The sequence below is a fragment of the Cydia fagiglandana genome, chromosome 7 (genome assembly GCF_963556715.1).
Source record: "Cydia fagiglandana chromosome 7, ilCydFagi1.1, whole genome shotgun sequence".
NCBI classification, from domain to species: domain Eukaryota; kingdom Metazoa; phylum Arthropoda; class Insecta; order Lepidoptera; family Tortricidae; genus Cydia; species Cydia fagiglandana.
The window spans coordinates 2,144,407-2,166,925 of NC_085938.1; the positions used below are offsets into that span (position 1 = coordinate 2,144,407).

A 22,519-nucleotide genomic window follows, 5' to 3' on the forward strand; every position below is an offset into this window, starting at 1 on the left:
TAGTCATTTGCATAGTTTTTGTATAATAAATTTTTGAAGATCGTGTTTTACGCCCCCGGATTTTACGAAAAACGTTAATAATTTGCAAATTATTTTGTAAACTTTCCGTTGTTTAGTGCTATTGGATAAACCATTCAAAGACGCAAATTTAGTGGCAATTGTGACTTCTCTAGGTATATTGGTTATAAAGATATTAATGAATTTAATGTTTTTGGTTTTCATTTTTTTTCTTCCATATTCCGCCGTAGTAGGAGCCCATATTTGTATGACAGCTTCATTTATATGTCTTCTATCCACCCTATTTTTTACAAGACCTAATTCCGTGAAACATTCAAGTAATCATCGAAACACTATATCCGGGTTATCCGGCCGCTAGGGTTGGCACTTCGGTATTTTTATTTATACGCCATTTTCTTGGGGATATCTGGTTTCGACTTCATATGGAAGAAAATGTGATCCCACTGCTTCGAGAACTGATTTAGTAAGTACCTATCAGGCAAGTGAGAGTCGGGTTCGCACACGAAGGGTATAAAAAATTTTTACCATGTCATACAGTGTACGATGACACGGGTCCTCAATGTGCAACCCCAACTCGTACTTGACCCTAACTTTATTTAATTTAATTTTTAAACATTTAATAATTGGAATTTAAATTTAGGGCAGTACGTTTCAATAGTGGCACTACTAATGACGGCAATACCGCGAGAACAGTTTTGTCTGACAAACATCGTGAAGCATTTGCAAACATCCTTGGCTTAGAGAAGTGGCTTCTGGACGATCCCCACACAGTTCTAGTTGTATTGTCGAGTGGTCTTCCAATAGACGCAGAGAAGTTTGGCAATTTTTGTAAAGAACTAGTCCAAAAATATGTCAATACTTACAAATGGTGTCCTATGACAGTCACCATACATAAAATTTTGGCCCATGGCGCTGCAATCATTCGAAACTCGTCTGTTCCAGTTGGTATGCTTTCCGAGCAAGCAGCAGAGTTACGGAACAAATATTGGCGTCACGATCGAGAACACCATACTCGGAAATCGGATAGGATAAAAACAATGTCTGATTTGTTTCACAGAGCACTAGTCTCATCAGATCCAGTAATTTCCAAACAACAGATGTCACAGAGAATAAAATATATTAAAAAACGTCCCCTACCATCTGCCGCAGTAGCTTTATTGAAAGCACCGCAATCACCACAGGCACAGGAATCTCAGGAGGAAACCCCAACACCAACATCCGAGTTCTGTCCAGACGACAGTTATTACGAGGTGCAAGATGGGGCAGAGAGCCTCGAAGTAGAAAATGATGACCCGACTAAAAACAGATATATACAGCAGTGTTTCACCTTACTGCATGGTAATGAGGTCCAAAAGTGTATACGTCTCTTTGTAGTTGACTGTCATACAGCTAACGACCAAAATGTAAATATTATCTACCCTAATTATAAAGAGGAAGAATTTGTAAGTTATCTATAGCTAATAAATTACTAAATCTTAAAAAAACTTATTATTTCATATGTGTAGGTTTTTATTAACATATTAAAGTTTGTTTTTACCACCCATAAAAGTGCTATACTGTGTATACAGCGTTAATATTATATCCGGCTGAACCCGGATATTGGAAGCCCTGACCGAAAATTTTTGGCTTTAAATTCAATCTTCCACGGAATTAGGTCTTGTAAAAAATAGTGTAAATAGAAGACGTATAAATGAAGCTGCCATACAAATATGGGCTCCTACTACGGCGGAACATGGAAGAAAAAAAATAAAAACCAAAAACAATAAATTCATTAATATCTTTGTAACCAATATACCTAGAGATGTCACAATTGCCTCTAAATTTGCGTCTTCAAACGGTTTATCCAATAATACTAAACAACGGAAAGTTCATAAAACGATATGCAATTTTTTTTAAGTTTTTCGTTATATCCGGGTGCCTAAAACACGATTTTCAAAAAATTATTACACAAAAACTACGCAAATTGGACACGCGGGAATTTTAGTCTCGCATTTGTAATGATCTAAACTTCAGTAATTTGCAATAAAATGAGGATGTCACTTTTTTGGCTTCTATAAAACACTGTGAGACCTACACTTTTTTTCCAACTTGATATACTTTTCTTATTTTTTTATATATCTGGTTAATCATTTTTTAACATTATGTAAAGGATACTCACAGTCATTTGGTATGTATTTTGGACTAATCCATTCAGCCATTTTCAATTTATAGCAGTTCGAAGTCAACTGTGGTTTGTGAAATTTTTTAACGTTTTCTAATAATTTGTTAGACCAAGTATTGAAAATGTTACAGTACGTTATATATTTGTACTGCCGACTTTATGACGTCACAGCAATTATCCCCACCACTTTCGCGCTTGTCATCTCATATATTTGGGTTCAAGGCATTAAATACACTGAATGCATTGATACCATATTCACCCATATCCCGGACGACATGAGCGGAAATCGATTTCTAGAACACTTTTCTTTCGCTGGCCGGTCTACTATAAGAATGTCCGTATACTTAATATTTATTTATAAATTACGCACAAAGAGGAAAAGTAAATCACGTTTGTTGCATGGGAGCCCCACCCAATTGAATACGTTTGTTTTCTACTATGTTGCTATTATTTTTTGACAGGCGCTTACGCGTATACTCAAAAAATGAAATGTATGAAAATTCATTTATGAGACCATTTTTTAAATAAAAAAACGATTTCTTCGGAGGTACGTAACAGGTACATTCATCTGATATTTAAATTATATCTCAAAATAACAGATATGATCGGATCCAGGCGTGGTCCGGCTGCAGATTTTACTCCCCAGCCGGACCCCTTTTAAACGCATATATCTGCCAAACTACAGAGGTACGTTCAATTTCCGACGAGGTACATGAAGTACATTAGAGGTACATTTTGCCATTAAAAACTGAGCGCAATCGGACGAGGTGGTCCGGCTGTGGAGGATCACACCAGTAAAATTAAAATTATCTTGAAACTTAAGTCATGGTCAATAGAGGTGACAGCAAACTGTCATTTATTGGGCATTAGCATGTCGAGCACCAGTATACGTTTACCTTATTCGCCTTAAAACTGTTTGTTTACTTGACATGTTTCACAGAACTGTTTGCGTCAATAAAACATAAAATTTTCCTATATTTCTTAAAATCTCGTCTCTTGCCAACTTTACTGACAAGCTTTTAGCCCGCAGTGAAATGTCTTTGCTTGATTTAAAATTCGCTGACCAAAAACAAGAGCGTGCCAAGGTAAAATTAGAATTTGGTACGTTTATAACATTCCTATGGAATTAAATATAATAAAATACTATAGTGCAAAGGAGTAGAAGCATGAAAATACAAATACATTAACTATAACTCATTAAAAATATGGTTGTCTGTAAAGTCGGTTTACGGACAATAATTTTATTTTGCGTGATAACGTCGATAAGAAAACTTTACCATTACGTAACGTTACCATGGAGATCTGTCCACGTTACCACAGAGATCCGTCCACAACGTGACACTATTTCGTGCATGCTACCAGTGTTCATCAATTTATAAGACGTTATCACGTCAAAAATAATTAAAGTTTGTGTAAGAAGTTTCTAAAGTATTTCTCAAGTATACGTCAAATTACCTACTGCCGTATTCGCACTTCAAGATATTCACAAGAGACGACACGTACTAGATCCATTCTAGATACGTTATAGTTTAGATATCAACTAGTTCTCTTTTGCAGCGCAATTCGGGCAACCAATGTCACTTTAACGTTAGATAGAGTAATATCTATTGGAAGTGAATTGGATCTCTAAGTCATATCCTGTGGAAATCGTTCAAGAGTATCTCCACAATCGCACAATGTCAAATATGACAGGATATAGATCTTAAACATATCGTTATCGTATCTTGGTAATGTCTAAAAGATGTCTATTTCAAAATCCGAATTGGGCCCATACTCTTTCAGATCTTAATTATTAGAAATAATTATAGCTACATTACTAGTTTATAGACCAGTTCGAGTATTCCGATATGAAACCGTTCTGTCAGTGTCAAAAGCAAAAGTGATATTTCTTAAACCAAAAACGTCTCACAACCGAAAACAGATCGGATAACTAAAACTCGAATTGCAATTATACATTATTGTAGGTTTGACATGGATAAATTATACGGAATTTAAGACCTGCACGAAGATGAATGACTACAGAGATTTATTACGACGCGCCATAATCGAAGTCAATAATCCGTACGAGGGCTCTTTAATAATAGAAGTGAGAGGAATATGATTAATTGAATGTCCATAAACTGTCATAAGGTAAGGTGGGATAAGACCATAGACAAGGAATCCTCTAGACCGAGTTTAGAGCAATTATTTCATGCAACCGATGATGCCAAAAATGCGGGGGGGGGGGGCTCGGGACGAGGTGAGCGAAGTCCCGTGCCGTGATTGGTTCGTTCGAAGACACGCGGCGGGATTCGGGAAATGAATTAGAGATAAACTAGACACGATATAGTAAAGATATGTGACGTCCTATAGAAAAAGTACCTTATGGCGGCTGGCGCTTACGTCGCATAGCGCAGCAATAATATTGGAGCGGCGTTAATAATAGCGTAAGCGCCAACTACCATAACGTACCTTTTTCCGTGGAACGTCACATATCTTCACTTTTTCATATCTAGTGAATATCTAATTCATTTCCCGAATCGCGACGTCAGCCGCCATAAGGTACCTTTTGCAGTGAAACGTCACATATCTTTACTATTTCATATCTAGTGAGTCTCTAATTCATTCACATTCTCTAATTCGTCACACAAAGACACTTTCGACTCGAACATGCAGTAAAATTACCGTATGCGTGGCAGAGGGGGTAGCGCGACTATGCACAGTCTGGAGGTTGTTTTGTCTGTGGGTAAGACTATCACTTGTATGGAATTCTCGTACTCTGTGTATAAGCAAAACCGAGCGAAATAAACTATGTTAGTCTTACTGCACCTTACCCTTTCATTTTAGCATAAATCATCATCTTTAATGTAGAAACCATTAAGAATTATTTCCTTAGCATGAAAAAATTAAAAAATATGATGATGATCGTAAAAATAATATTCCTTTTTTATGCGACGGAACCAAATGTCGCCACCATATGGAAAATATCAAATCTGAAACGCTATGAAGCTACAAGCGCTCTCGCATAAACACGTCCACTAATGGCATGACATGATGTTGAACATGATTCTGCACGATAGGACATGTCACATAATGTTCTAATACTGACACGGACAGATGACAAATATACTGTTACAACTGGATAATATGAAACATTTGCCAAAACAAAGTGATTTTTGAAAGGCTTTTGAATAAGAGTGCTCGAAAAACGGAAAATATATATTTGTAAGTAATCTAAACGATTGAACTGACAAAATATTGTGGGCGTTGTTAATTTGAGATCCTTAAGATGTTCATTTATTTTTAAATTTCCGCTAATGTAAGTACTCTGCTGTGATTAAGTATTATAGCTTTTTTCCTTATCGTTTAAGCCGGGCTTTTAAGTCCCTGGATACTTGTATATATAAAATTAATATTATGAGAGTAGCATAATTATATTGTACAAATAAATCTAGTCCAAAATAAATCATTAATCTTACGTTGTGAGTACTAGACGACGATATATAGAAGTAAATATATACCTAACTAAATACTTTAACTAACGATGTAGATTTGAAGATCGCTCAATTAAAATCGGTCCTGGTAGGTATTTCTCTTTTACTCCAATTTAGCCATAATTAGAGTGACAGAGACTGATGCCCGCAATTTGCGAACTTAGCTGTTCACGGTAGACCCTCTGATCAGGAAGGCCAGGCCAATATTACAATAGGTGATAGAAAAAGCGAATCAAAACTTAAATAATGCATGGAAAAGGGTGTGATCAAAATGGCTAATAAATTGGTCTAAGATGCCATGGGATCAAAGTAAATCGAACGGGAAGATGATGGGGACATTATACATTCTGTATAAAATGCCTTGAAATTTTAATAACCGGAGCCAAGAGGAAAAGAACGAAACGAACGAAAATTTTAATAAATGGAGCGGTGCGACAGTATGTTGTGACGACATAGACTAGCCATTTTTTGCTAACCCTCGCCTCGGCTAGTCTGTGGCCATGAGTAAGCCCATTCATAATAATAAAAAAAAAAACCGTATTAATTAGAGAGGGATGGGTAGGTAGTCTAACGCACGGGCGAGATACTGTCGAAAGAATCCTGTACTACACCCATTGTATTGTTGGGTAATAAATAGGCTTATAAATAATACCGTCTCAATATATCTTAAGTTGACTGTACCTAGACGTCCCATAACGGAGTCATTGACCGAACTTTGAATGGAAGTCCCATGAAACTTTATCGGATGGGCCATAAACACTGTTTAGATAAAAGGTTAGACGCGTTAAAACGTCGGGAGTTTTGGGGAATCTGTCAGTTTTGCATTTGCATAAATAATAAACGGCGACCTTTTTGGCGAGGGTTTAGAAAATTGTATTAAGAAATTTATCAAAAAATCATGTCTGAAACTGTCCCATTGGATGTATGTATAATGAACAAGTGTGTATTGGACAGTTGTTCCCTTAACGACTGCAGCATTAGATATTTCTAAAACCAACAATTTGACTCACAATATTTCTGATACTTATCCCAAAATATCGTCTAGGTGTTTCTATTACATCAAGTTTATTTTTTACGAGACATTTATTTATAATTTTTATTAAAATCAAAAGTACGTCGCAATATTTTTGAGTTTTCTCCCTAAATAGTCAATGATGTCTTCTCAAATAACTTCTACATAAAAAAAAATCGTTTGAGTTTAGAACTTTAGATTATGCGGTCCTGTAAACATTTAAAAATAATTATTTCCGTACTTTAATACTTATCATTCATTCTATTGGTCATTATTCTACTGTTGTAAATGTGTATTATACAAGTCTTAGAAGAAGTATCCAAATCACTAACTATTGTAATGTGCACTGAAAAACTGCCAGTTTCCTGGAACTTTTTTTAATCATCTAGCATAAAGATGGCCACTGACGAGCCTTCCAACAGTCCAAATAGCGTGGATGCAATCCAAAATCGATCGTGAATGTCAAAAACGTACAATGTTTAATATTAGGATGCCGTCCATTTGGATGAATCCACTGTAACGGCATTATTTTGGAAGGCTCGTCAGTGGCCTGCTTAACATTAAATTCATCATTTCTATTTGTCATGATTATAGGAGACTACCGTACGAATTATAGGTAGTACGCACTAATGACATATAATAAATCGAGTGACCGAAAAACTAAATGGGTGACTTGTCGCCCAGGTAATTTATAGCTTCCCATTTAGTATTCTAGCTGCTGAGTTACCTACTATTTTCGTTAGTCGAAATAGATTGGTTAGTACCACCGGAGTAATTTATAGTGTTAGAAATTTATGGCGAACATTTATGCATTATAATGTCGAAGGGTCAGTTTATTATGATTTTTATGGTTCTGGGAGTTGACTCATGGAAATATCGCCATAAAATATTTTGTCGTTAAATCTAAGAACTTAATGCGTTTATGCATAGATTTTATTAAATAAAAGTCCTAACAAGTCAATTTTGAGACCTGGACTTTTAATACAATTGAGGTCAAACTTGAACATCCATAACTGAAAACCTCATTAGGAACATAATATCCAAACGAATTTGCCAAGGGCTCAAAATGATAATAAACAGTTTAAACTTTTGACAGTTATTGTGCCAAACTTGGCAACCTTCATAGTTTCTAATGCTTCACCTTTAGTGTCTCATAGAACTCGCCGTATATTTCATTTTAATGTGTGGCGGGGTATAATGCTCAAGTATCTATAATTATAATGCAAGATTATGGTATCACAATCAACGGTAACTGAGCAATGAAATCAAAGAAAACACAAAAAAATACGCTGTAACATTACAGAAGAATGCTTCTTTTACCCATTCTAAAGATAATTTTCTTACACCAAGTGGATTTTCTCAAATAAAAGACATAGGATAACTTCTTAAAATTTTTAACCAATATTTATAGTCTATTACGAATGTTATGAATTAAGTGATTCCAAATATTTTCTTACGGATATTACAAGTTAAATAAAAGCTTGTAAATACAAACCTCTGACTAACCACAAAATTCTCTTCCTAGTGTTCGTGCTCTGCTGGTCCCCATACATGATCTTCGACCTGCTCCAAGTATACGACTACGTGCCAGACACGCAGGCCAACGTCGCCATCGCGTCCCTCATCCAGAGCCTCGCGCCGCTCAACTCCGCGGCCAACCCCGTCATCTACTTCATATTCTCCAACAGGATATTCCTCAGTTTAAGGTAAGTTCTTTATTTTTGCGTTTATCACCTTTACCTCAAAAACCAAGGTCCGTTTTCCGTTTTTCCTTAGTATTTTCTTTTGCAAAACCATTGATGCATGTATATCATACCTTGCAATCATACCTCCAATTGTATCATCTATCTTAATTAAATGTCTAATATAGATAGATTTATAGATAATTGGGAACAAATTTTCACAGATCAACTTATTAACCCCAAACTAAGCAGAGCTTGTACTATGGGTACTACTTAGGCGGCGATTCTATAATTATTCATATTTATATTTTAGCGTTTTTTTTTAATTAGGATATCCACAACGCAGGCTTCGTCAGGTGGCTACAAATGCAAATCCGCAACATGCTTCGTCCAAAACAAACCAATGATGATATCCGCAACAGGCTTCGTCATTTTTTTTTCTTAGCGTTATCAGTTCCATCATCTAGCTTAAGTATTATGCTTCGGTGTTCATCTTTATTTTCTTTATCCTCAATATCATCATTCATATCATCTATGTTATAATTATGTACGTTCTAAATACCATGACACTCCTGGATTAAGCCCATCATTAGAGAACGTGAGCTAAGGAAATCATGCGGTAATTTTTAGAGTAGGTATCTCCATATATTTTAAATCGTCATCTTTAGCATAATAAAAGAAGTATCCGCGATATCATCATCATCTACATCAAACGGTCTAAACGAAAGTTCCCTAGCTATGTACAGGGGTGTTCGGAAATAATTTTCACAAACGTTTTCAAAATTACCTACCGTTAAAACCAAAAGAAACCCATATTTAAGGAATATATCAGTATTTTTATAATAAGACTTGTATCCCTAGACACAAAATACAACCAATTGTTTAGGCACAATAAACAACAAATATTTCCGCAGTAAGTTTCAGAAATAATACAAATAGGGTCCACTACGAGGAATGAAACATCCTTCAATCACTTACTAGTGACGCTTTGACCTACTTTCTCTTCAAGGGCAGTAGGCAGCTTGATATTCATTAATTTTATATTTTTTTCTTTTATTTTTCCTATTGCAGTGATAAGGCTGATAAGTCATTAGTATGTGTCTTCCACACGCTTTTCTCCAATTTAATTGTTGACGACACAAAGAGAGCGAAAACAAATTCAATTTTATAAAGTCTTATGACAAAAACTTTTGCAGCTAAACTTATATGGAGTGGTTTTATTTTTGGCACGATACCAAAGATAATAAAAAATCTGCTTTTTGACGAATCAACATTTAGTCTTATTATCAAAGTTGTTCCAGTAATGCATGCAAGAGCTGTGCTTTCAGGCATACTACCAAGTTAACTGATTTGATTTATTTCAATACCTAATATAACTTACCTGAAGCGCTGGTGGCCTAGCGGTGAGAGCGTACGACTTGCAATCTGGAGGTCGCGGGTTCAAACCCCGGCTCGTTCCAATGAGTTTTTCGGAACTTATGTACGAAATATCATTTGATATTTACCAGTCGCTTTTCGGTGAAGGAAAACATCGTGAGGAAACCGGACTAATCCCAGTAAGGCCTAGTTTACCCTCTGGGTTGGAAGGACAGATATGGCAGTCGTTTTTGTAAAACTAGTGCCTACGTCAAATCACGGGATTAGTTGCCAAGCGGACCGCAGGCTCTCATGAGCCAGGGCGAAATGCCGGGATAACGCGAGGAAGAAGAGACCTAATATAACTTACCAATACACATTACACATCCACCAACTCACAAAGAACGATTTTTTTTTAGTAATAACCAGTACAGATGTAGTGCATAATTGTTTGCTATCATATTTTCTCGGAAGCGTTCGTATTTGTCATGCTACTTCAGTCAACCTCAGTACTTTTTGTACCGATACTGACTGAAATAGCAAGACACGTTCGTTCGTTTCCGTGAAAATACGATGGAAAATAATTATGCACTACTTACATCCGTACTAGTATGGTTAGACGTAAGACGACATAGATATTTCCATAATTGAACACGTGACACGCAGACATGCTTAATTTTCCCTAGTTTCAGCCTCCCTTTGACTAATTAGCGGCTCTAGCAATTATTCAAAATTCATGATAATTAATTACTAACTCACGGATGAATTATTAATTCCAGATTTAAAGCTCTGAACTTAGTCCTTCCGCCTTTCCCGTGAAATTGCTAAATATTTTGTTTTGAAACTTAATTAATTATCACTTTCAATTTATCAACATAAATACAAAATATTAACAAAGCTGATAGCAATGTTGTCTGCTAAATAAGTCCATTTACAAACAGGCTTTTGAATGGATTCAGAGTTACAAAGATGTTTCGACGGAATTTGTAATTACGCTCCAGTCATTTTACGGACAGGAAGCATGGCGAATTGGAACTCATCGAATAATAGGTACCTACATAGCTGATGGATATACCCGTAACGGATTGTAATACTATAACAGGATGATTCATGAGACGTGAGCAGGACTAATCCTGAACACTCAATAACTAATAATTGGTCAATCACCGTCGTATTTAGGTGAATCAACCACACTTTTGCCCATTTTTCTTCTATTTTTCTTTTGCACGAACTGAACTCCAACAAAAATATCGTCATATGTGACGTTCCACAGAAAAAGGTACCTTACCGGCCGGCGCTTACGTCGCATAGCGCCGCAATAATATTGGAGCGGCGTTAATAATAGCGTAAGCGCCAACCGCCTTAAGGTACCTTTACCCGTAGGACGTCACATATGGTTTCTGGCACAAGTACCTATGTATGCACCTATTACAAAATGTTATTCTATAGGATTTTTATGAAAATAATTTTCTTTTCTAGGACGTGTAATAAGCATCTGATACTACTTATTACTAATTTACTACACATTTGTCTACATTTGTAGATTTATTAGATTTACTTGATTATTTTTTTCGCTTTTTACTGATTTTAGGCAAAAATATTGTTACGTTTGATTCTCTGAAATAAAAATCATTTTTCCTATTTACTTACCTACCTTTTTGGTAAAATGATTGCAACCGTATTTATACTGGACTAATAATATGTTAGCAGAAGCGGTGGTGGCCGAGTGGATATGACGTCCGAGTTTCAATCCGGAGGTCGCGGGTTCAAATCCTGGCTTGTACCAATGAGTTTTTCGAAACTTATGTGCGAAATATCATTTGATATTTACCACTAGCTTTTCGGTGAAGGAAAACATCGTGAGGAAACCTGCATCATCTGCGAAAAAATTCAAAGGTGTATGTGAAGCCTCCAATCCGCATTGGGCTAGCGTGGGGACTATAGTCCAAGCCCTCTCGCGCATGAGAGGAGGCCTATGCCCAGCAGTGATATTAATATGATAGCACATTGAAAGCAGTATTTGACATAAATGAGACCGAGATGATTAATTACTGGGCCCAAATAGATGAAGCAGAGTAGGTAGCTCATTCAAGATATATTTTGGGTCACGGGCACAGCGATAAAACCCATATGTAATAAATAGAGCATGAATAAATAGGTATTTATCTTTCTTAATTAATGAACTGATATCATGCCAAAAGGCGTTTTTTTGCCCATAGACATCCATTTACTATTCATAGTTGTGTGTTTTTTGTAGAGGTAATCAATTGCTTTTTTACAAAAGGCACAAAGTGATATAAAAGTATCTTATCAAAAATATGTAAATATTTGAACACACAACCGCAAAACCGTAAAATTAGCTTAATATGATAGGTATAATTATTTAATAAGTTTTCATAAAATTTTTGCATCTGCTTAAATGAACATGAATGATATTCTATTTTTAACAATGTTTAAATAAATAACGAAATCATAAAGTTTTTTTTTGTATTTTGCACCACTTTAGAAAAATATTTATTTTTTATTTTATTCATACGAACAAAATGTATACAGTCTGACAGTAAAAACTAAATCACTGTATAATTTAGAGTAAAGTTATACGCTACGGTACACAGCACTTTATAAAAACAGTTTTATAATTTATATGTAGGTACAGTCACCACCAATAATATGTAACACACCAACGCCCCAAAACTGTGTGACTCGCTCTTATTGCACTACAAATAAGTTCATGTCAGATATTTTTGCGGCCTTCGTTGTGTAACATATTATTGCTGATGACTGTACACTAGGTACCTACTTTTAAAAATACTTTCGTTATATAATATTCCTGAGACCTTACATTTCGGTATAAAATCGGTAAACATGCATCTTTCTTTGTAACTTTATATTGTCTTGTAACTTCGTATATTAATAGTCACAAACGTAAAATTAATGAAATGAAATTCATACATCATACTTCTTTGAAGAGTTTCGTAACATTTCAATACTCCTTGTTAAAGGGGCTCAAAGATTGAAGGTTGTTTTGTTTTTACTTTCAATCAAACAAGTTCAAAAAATGAGCATTCTGATTCATCTGAATGCTTTGTTGACTTTTTTTGTAGAAAAAGGCATAATAAGACTAGTAATTTATACTAAGCTTAAAATAAATTTCGGTAATGCAGCAACTGGAGAAAAGAATACATTAAGATTGTACAAGATTAATTAACTTATCACATTTTTTATGGCTAAACAGAAAAGCCGACCGTCATATATTTTTCGGAATATATATTTTATATTTCTCTACCAGTCAACCTAGGGCCAAACAAAAAAACACTCTTAATATCATAATAATCCACTCTATATTATTCATGTTCCTTCAAGCTCATTTATACGCCAGTAAAAGTATTGTGATCGGATGACTTGTGGGCAAAAACAGCAACCAATTGGGTCCCACATCAAACCCGAGGTCGCGGCAAACCTCGACGGCGTTGGCGAGATGACCTTGACGCCTTTGATAGGAACTGGTGGGAGACGGGTCAAAACCGGGATACGTGGAAAGGGAGGAGGGAGGCCTTTGCCCAGCAGTGGGACACTCTAGGCTCATATAAATAGTAATAATAAATAAATAAAAGTATTCTAGTAAAGAGATAACTGAGAGCCGGTTTACGATCCATGAAGTGCATAGCTAAAGTGCAGTTTAGTGCCCTAGGGACCGCAATTAGTCCGAAACAGTGCTCTTAGTAGAAATGTCCACTTTTCCATCGTCAATTTTAACAGTTGTTTGTGAGGGGGCAGGTAGGGGAGCCTCACAGGGATGATGGGAATGAAAAGGCAGGATCCAGAGCGATGAGGGGTATTTATTATTTAAATAAAAAGGCACCTGTAACAATACAGGTTACGTGTTAACAGATAGGTATGTATAAAAACACTTTCGTAATTCAGAAGGTTAGAAATCAAATAACTTACAATATGTGCCTTGGTGATGATGTAGATATATATCTGGAAGGTGTGCAGGGCCACAAAACGAGCACTATACTGAACTGCACGCACTTATGAATTATTACGTTTACTAATAAAAATCACACTTAAACGGTCGTGTTTAGAAACTTGGGAAGTACAGTCCGTTAGATAAAATGATGTTTGTCGATCAAAGTATGTGATCGAACTGAAAATAAAAATCATTGAATGGAATTTGGAATAGGATTTGAATTTCAAAAAGGAATTTAGAATTTGTATGGTGCCAGAAATAGTATGAAGGTCGATAGTGTAACGCTTCGTTACACGCACCGTTACATTGTTTACTTATGTTATACATCAGATTTGAGTTAAAAAATGGCTTTTTTGTTAAAAAATTTTAGGATCACTGAAACAATATGTCTTCAATTTTGATTTCTACTTCTATTTACTTACTGTTATTCACTGGTACGCGTCAACCGTTTAGCCTCTACCTTGGTTGATATTTTTGGTTAAACTGGTAGCTAGAGTTAGAGGTATCACATTGTATCTTAACCTATGTATTACCACAGAATAAATAATAGTACTACCCTAGTAGCATTTTCGTTGGGGCCCACGGTGCCAACGGTAGGGAAAACGTTGGGATGAGGTTCGTTCCGTAGCCAACGTTAATTTTGTATTGGCCCACCATCGCATTTACCAACATTCGCTGTGGCACAGATGCCCAACAATGGGCCTTTGTGTATTTTGGTACCGTTGGCTAAACAACGATAATATTCGTTGGCCCAATGATGACATATATCGCATTTACCAACATTGGCAGTGGCAGTGATGCCCAACAATGGGCCTTTGTGTATTTTGCTACCGTTCGCTAAACAACGATAACATTCGTTGGCCCAATGGTGACGAATGCCGCATTTACCAACATTGGCTGTGGCACGGATGCCCAACAATGGGCCTTTGTGTATTTTGGTAACGTTGGCTAGTCAACAATATCATCCGATGGCCCAATGATGACAAATATCGCATTTACCAACATTGGCTGTGGCACTGATGCCCAACAATGGGCCTTTGTTTATTTTGGTAACGTTGGCTAATCGACGATATCATCCGATGGCCCAATGACGACAAATATCGCATTTACCAACATTGGCTGTAGCATTGATGCCCAACAATGGGCCTTTGTGTATTTTGGTAACGTTGGCTAATCAACGATATCATCCGATGGCCCAATGATGACAAAAATCGCATATACCAACATTGGCTGTGGCACTGATGCCCAACAATGGGCCTTTGTTTATTTTGGTAACGTTGGTTAATCAACGATATCATCCGATGGCCCAATGACGACAAATATCGCATTCACCAACATTGACTGTAGCATTGATGCCCAACAATGGGCCTTTGTGTATTTTGGTAACGTTGGCTAATCAACGATATCATCCGATGGCCCAATGATGACAAAAATCGCATTTACCAACATTGGCTGTGGCACTGATGCCCAACAATGGGCCTTTGTTTATTTTGGTAACGTTGGCTAATCAACGATATCATCCGGTGGCCCAATGACGACAAATATCGCATTTACCAACATTGACTGTAGCATTGATGCCCAACAATGGGCCTTTATGTATTTTGGTAACGTTGGCTAATCAACGATATCATCCGATGGCCCAATGATGACAAATATCGCATTTACCAACATCGGCTGTGGCACTGATGCCCAACAATGGGCCTTTGTTTATTTTGGTAACGTTGGCTAATCAACGATATCATACGATGGCCCAATGACGACAAATATCGCATTTACCAACATTGGCTGTAGCATTGAGGCCCAAAAATGGGCCTTTGTGTATTTTGCTACCGTTCGCTAAACAACGATAACATTCGTTGGCCCAATGGTGACGAATACCGCATTTACCAACATTGGCTGTGGCACGGATGCCCAACAATGGGCCTTTGTGTATTTTGGTAACGTTGGCTAGTCAAAGATATCATCCGATGGCCCAATGATGACAAATATCGTATTTACCAACATTGGCTGTGGCACTGACGCCTAACAATGGGCCTTTGTGTATTTTGGTACCGGTGGCTAAACAACGATAACATTCGTTGGCCCAGTGAGCACAAATATCGCATTTACCAACATTGGCTGTGGTACTGATGCCCAACAATACCAGTTGAGTTTGCTTGTGGGTCTCACTAGATGGCGTTACTGTCTCCAAAAATCGAAGTTATAGTTATTTTCTCGATTATTCCGGATATAATCATAATATAGTTTAAAAGTAACTTATAAATCTAATAGCTATAACTATAAAATTTATACATAAATTTAAAAAAATATATTTTACCAACATTTTCTCAATTTAAATCTCTAAAAACATAAATCTCGCTTACGAAGTTTCGAAGTGCGGTTAGTATATATACAAATTAGAGTGTATAGTAAGTGTACTTGCTTCAGCAGTACATATACTAAAATTGGAACGATAAAGAGAAGATTAACAACAACTGCTGCCTAGGGCCTTCATGTGGATACAACCAATGCCTACCGTAGTGTAATTGTAATACATATTTATCAGCAAAGGCCCAACGTCGTATTACACAACCACTTACTTAATGTAGGGTAACTGTAGGACTCGTAAACAAAAGCCCATTACATAATTAGACTGTAGGCACACTATAAATTACACAACTATTTACCTACGGTAGTATTGTAAGAATCCTACACAAGGCCCAACGTTAAAGTTACAATGTTGGCCCTTTGTGGGACAAGCTGTGTTGGGCCTTCAAGCTGGTGCACGACTACCTACCGACCTACCTGACTTGCCGTTGGGTAATTGTTGAATTTGCAAACAGAAGCACAACGAAAAAATTGCCCTTTTTTATTTTTTTGCAGTTGGCCCTACCGCAAGCCATACGGCCAAATGTAACAATTAACCAACCATCAAACAAATGAGTATAGGCCCAACCACGGCCCAACCAAAACCACCACCGTTGAATAATTGTATGATTTATTTAAATAGGCCCAACGAAAAAATTACTCTAATGGCCCTCTGTTGGGAATCTTCGGGAGGGCCTTTGTCGAGGGCCCTCCAGCAAATCGTACGGCCAAATGTAACAATTAACCAACCATCAAACAAATGTGTATAGGCCCAACCACGGCCCAACCAAAACCACCACCGTTGAATAATTGTATGATTTATTTAAATAGGCCCAACGAAAAAATTACTCTAATGGCCCTCTGTTGGGAATCTTCGGGAGGGCCTTTGTCGAGGGCCCTCCAGCAAATCGTACGGCCAAATATAACGGTTGCCCAACTAATACGTAAACAAAGGCCCAACAAAATCCCTACAAGAAAATGCTATTAGGGTAATAAGTACAGAAGACTCACTCTCTAACAAAACGCGTCTGTTACGATCAGCATAGATATGGCCGCTAGGTGGCGACAGCGCCACGCGAGGCTTATGGCTTTCCCCAAAATTGGGGCCGAACGGATGTACCTACTTTTAGCTACCTGTAGCAAAGCGACGAAATCGCGGAGTGAGACACGCCTGGTATTACACAGAATTGTGTAAAAACAGGTAAAACATGACACCCCGAAGGGCACAGTAAACAGTTTATTCAAGAGATCGAGTTTTTTGTACAAGATTATATAAGTATTATTTATTGTATAGGGACTAAAAGTTTATGGCAAAAATTTCATTTTTGGTACAAGCTTTTATCGCTGACTGTAAGTACTTTTCTTACGACAGACAACTAATACTCATCGAGACAATTCTAACACAGAGTTCCTATGGCCACCTCCTGTCTCCATCATCAGATCAGCTCGATGATACCATAATATTGCATTGTCATCCTATTTATACATGCATGCAAAATTTCAGCTCAATCGGAAACCGGGAAGTGGATCAAATTTAACTTGGAAGATTTTATTTCAGACAGACAGACACCGGTCAGGTGAAACTAAATAAAAGCTTGTAATAAAGAGATGTTGTTATAGGAACATCCCCCCCTACAAATGGTTGTGGTGCTGGGTGCGCGCGAGTGACAGTCCCGTCGGCACCGAGTCGCGCGCGCACACGGAGCTGCTGACGTCATCACACAGGCGGACAAGGCGCGACCTTACTGTCAGGGTACGTGGGCTAAAGTATACTTGCCGCAAAACAAACTGGCCACTGAGATCATAATGCTATCTCTTTTACCCTTGTTAAGACCAACTAAAATGAAAGAGATGGCATTATGACCTGATTCGCCACTTAGTTTTGCGGCAAGTAATAGTGTTAAAAGTTGCTGACATCATAACAACGTGGGGCATAACGTGACATCAGTATCATGGGTTATGAAATTAGATCCAAGAATAGCGATTTGTGGAATTTATTCCCAGCAAGCTGGAAATTGTTTTAATATGAGTACTTTCATTTGGTCCCAAATGCGAGTAATCCGTGTTTGCTCCAAACCAGGAGGTATAAATTATTGACATTGGTAATAAAAGTACGTTTGTATTTATAAGTCAAATAACTCGGAGTATTTTCACCGAGAAATTACTTATGTGTCTCCACAGTTTTTAAATGAATAGACAGAATTTATTTCATACTTTTTTGAATCCATACCGTGAAATTTTCATAAAACTTTTAAAGAGTGTATTTAGTATATTCGCCGTTTGAAGCAAACTCAAAGCGAGAATATGATACCAACTTGAAACGTCAGTCTCTTTGTTCATCATACGCCCGACTGAACTAGCGTTCGTCCTTTAAAGTAACAAAAAACTGCAAAAACATACTCGGATACACAACGTGACAAGGACCTTTTAGCACAAATATTTTATGTTCTAAATGAATTTTAGTTTTATGTTATTTTTTGTGCTATTTAATTTTTTCTTATGCTTGCTTCACAAAAAGTTCGTATGTTGGCGTCAGAGCGTCGCGGATACGCGCCATTATATTACATACGGAAAATAAATCGTTGAAAATGCTACTCTGACAAAGTTCATTCATCCTTTGAGTCTGCTTAGCACGTATTTGCTATAGTTCGTTTTTTTAGCATTAGAAAGAACTTCAAAGAAGGTAAGCGATCTTGGCATGTCTTTTAACTGAAAAACGCTTTTTAAAAATCAATAACTATTACTTATGAAAGCATAAGAATATAAATGATCGTATTAGATTCATAATTGTTACATATTTGCCGTAACTTATTATTAAAATGTGTTTTTCAATTAAAAGACACATCAAGATTGTTTACCTAATTTCTAATGCTAAAAAAACGAAGTATAAATAAGGCACGACATTGGCATACTGTAGAATGCATCACTTTGTATTATTCTCCTAATTCTCACTGTCCCTACTTTCCAAATAAAACAATAACGGCCCGATTCGAACTTTAGGATACGTCAAATATTACGGCTAGATACGATATGGATTGGATATGTCGTACATGTAAAGTGACATTTTTATATGATGAAACGTCACATTTGACCCTAACACATCTAATCCATACCGTATCTAGCCGTAATATTTGATGTAGGTCTCAGATTCTTAGGCTGTACCGAATGAACCTAATTTTACCCAGAAAAGTAACCAGCCACCTTCCCCCCAGGTAAAGGAAGAAAGCCTGAAGTTCCCAAAGCACCGTCTGAACCAGTGCAGCACCAACTCCCGCAAGGTGAGACTCCATCTACCGGAGCATCAAAACAACAACTGCCACCCGCAACGGATCAGAGAGGACACCTTCTTATAGACCATGGTATAATAATATACACCGCCTGGTACTCTCTTCCAACCACGTGACTGACACAAGCCTACGTCATCATGCGACAGCGCTATATAATAATATTCAATAGCGCTATATAAAGTGGCTATGTTATTGTGACGTAGGCTTGTGTTGTGTCACTCTGGAAAGAGAGACCATGTTTTATTAGACTATGTTATAGTGTATGTTCGTATTACCATTGTAGTAAGGTTGAAAACTAAGTTGCAGATGTCTGTCCCTCAACTCATATCCAGAAGATCGAGTGAACTGACGATGATAATTTAGTTTGTACTGTGGATTGGGATACTTTTATCAATATTATAATTCAACTGTTTATTTATCCTAAAAAAATAATGTGTGCGCAACAACAACAACATGAAAAGACATTACATTCATATTTTCTTTTTAAAATTTTTATTTATTTAAAACAAACAGTCTTTTATAGTTAGGTATATTTAACTGGAAAATTGTCTCAAAACTAGACCGACAGTTTCCTTTCCAGTTTCCTAATGAAACAACATTGGAAATCAATTCTAAAGAAAAGTCAGTTGTGAGTTTCGACACATAATAGTCGCCCTCTGCTATTAGTGTACAATGCACGTTGGAGAGGCTGCCATCTGGTGACCTAAATCGGAAACTTAAACTTTTCGCATTAACATTTCACGCCAAAGCAAGTTCTGCCCCCTACAAATTAAGTATAATAAAACCGAAACACCTAAAATATTTCCAAACTTCCCTCGTAAATCCGGCAGTGATAATTTTAATTCCATTATTATGATTAAACCCACAAAACCTTATTGATCAAATGTTTTTTTCTTTGCCTGACAAAAGTACAATAGGTTCATCATGGTACAACAGCTAACAGGTGTGTCATGATTAAGTATATTTTACTTCATATCGATTTATGTAACGCAGTATTATAGGTGTTCTTGCTTCAATTAAAACAAATTACAATCATTATAATTCTATTTAGGAATATTATTCCTTCTCCTAATATTTCAGGTTTGGAACCTTACTGGCTGACAAGGAACTATATATGTGGCTATTCACCAGAGAAGGGTCCAGATACTTCATGTGCATAAGGAAAAGTTCCTGATGGAAAACCACATATAGATATTCATAATGACAACTACTTGGCTTGATTTAATATACATAACACTTTAAACTCTCGCGTTTTAATATCTCTTGCAAATGTTGTGAAAGAAAACATTGTATTCAAAATGTGAGAATATAAAATGCCGCAGAATTCACCAAATAATCCGGTCTGACACGTTGACACGTGAAAAATGATTTCTTTTTTCATTTTCGCTTTAAATATTTTATATAATAAATATAGCCTATTTTTCCTTGAACGCAATGAAGAAAATTATTTATTGAGACTCATTTTTGATCATTAGATCGTTCGAATGCGGCACGTGGCTCTGCGGTATGCTGAAGGCCGTGCTAGATACGTAGGAGAGCAAAAATCCTTCATGACCGTACCATAATGGTAAACCTATAGGTTGACTCACGCTTTTAAAGGATGACTCACGCTAGACCAGGCCGAGGCCCGGCCGGAGCTTCCGGCGCTTCGTTATCTATGGAATGCTCCACGTAAAATGACAAGTTGGACACCTCGGCCCGGGCACGGCCCGGTCTAGCGTGAGTCATCCAGATCTGAGGCGGTTGCTAGGGAGTTATTATATTAGGGAGTGAAAACGCTCAGATATGGTTATACTTTTGTCCTTTCTATATATCTTTGACGTCGACTATACTACAGAGTGGCCCAAAAATACGTTGTCAAAAAAATATTTTTGATAAACGTGATTTACATGATAACATATACACTACAATCAATATCATTACTACATACGAGTACAATGATTTAACAAAAACAAAACGAATTATCTTCTAAGTATTTTCCTTTAGAATTTAATACACAAACGCAAACGTTTCTCAAAATTATCAATAATATGCCGCAGTAAGAAAAACTTGCGTATTTTTGGGCGTATTAAAAAAATGCTAATCATTTCCGTAAACAAACAAGTTTATTCTCGTCACTTCACATTTAGGACACACAGGTCCCATTTCTTTTACAAGGAAAAAGTTCAAATTAGGATAATTTACCACCATGGCAAGACAAACAAAAGTAGTATCGCATTCCTGCGAGAGCACATTTGCATCGCTATTTGGGGGGACGTTTTATAAAGCGATAGTCATCAGTCAGGTGCCGAGGGATGGGATACAGGGTGAGCAGTGTAAATGGGTCAGACAATAAACTCTAGGGGATCGCTTTGAACAAACGAATTAGAATAACTATAAAACTGCCGTATTCTAACTTCAAGATATTCACAAGAGACGACACGTACTAGATCCATTCTAGATACGTTATAGTTTAGATATCAACTAGTTCTCTTTTGCAGCGCAATTCGGGCAACCAATGTCACTTTTACGTTAGATAGAGTAAGATATCTATTAGATGTGAATTGGATCTCTAAGTCATGTCCTGTGGAAATTGTTAGAGAGTATCTCCAGAATCGCGCAAATGTCAAATTTGACAGGTTAGATCTTAAACATATCGTTATAGTATCTTGGTGATGTCTAAAAAATATCTAATAGATATCTATTTCAAAATCCGAATCGGGCCCAAAGTGTATATGTCAAATATTGTAATGCCGCTTAAGATGTTTGGCATATACGGCGCGATTCGGGAAATGAATTAGAGATTCACTAGATATGAAATAGTAAACGTGTGTAACGTTCCACGGCAAAAAGTACCTTATTACAACAAATACTAAAAACAGAATAAAATAAACATTTAACTGGGGCCCCCATCCAACAAACTTGATTTTATTGCCTTTTTTGCGTAATGGTACGGAACCCTTCGTGCGCGAGAACATACTCGTAATAATATAAATACAAAAATTTCAGAATATTATCTTTCAAATAAATGTCGCCGCCAAAGGGCATTTCAGAACATCAGGGGGAGTAGCAAAGATGACAATTATTCGCAGAGAAACGAAACATAATGCTATCTGTCTCTATTGCACTAATATGAAAGAGTGATAGACAGACAATAGCAACGTTTCGTTTCTTTTTCTGCAAACGATTGTCATCTTGGCCCCCTAAGCAGTAACAATGAAACGTTGGACACGTT

At 36.8% G+C, this 22,519-nt stretch overlaps 1 protein-coding gene across 1 annotated transcript in view; it reads left to right on the forward strand.

The window, feature by feature from the left end:
- Positions 1 to 19,371, forward strand: part of LOC134665731 (cardioacceleratory peptide receptor-like) — a 61,875-nt gene extending 42,504 nt beyond the window's left edge. Inside the window, exons 8-10 of the mRNA XM_063522705.1 lie at positions 8,190 to 8,370; positions 17,639 to 17,771; positions 19,231 to 19,371. Coding sequence (XP_063378775.1) covers positions 8,190 to 8,370; positions 17,639 to 17,771; positions 19,231 to 19,371 — 455 coding nt within the window. The remainder of the gene's footprint in view (positions 1 to 8,189; positions 8,371 to 17,638; positions 17,772 to 19,230) is intronic.
- Positions 19,372 to 22,519: the final 3,148 nt, after the last annotated feature.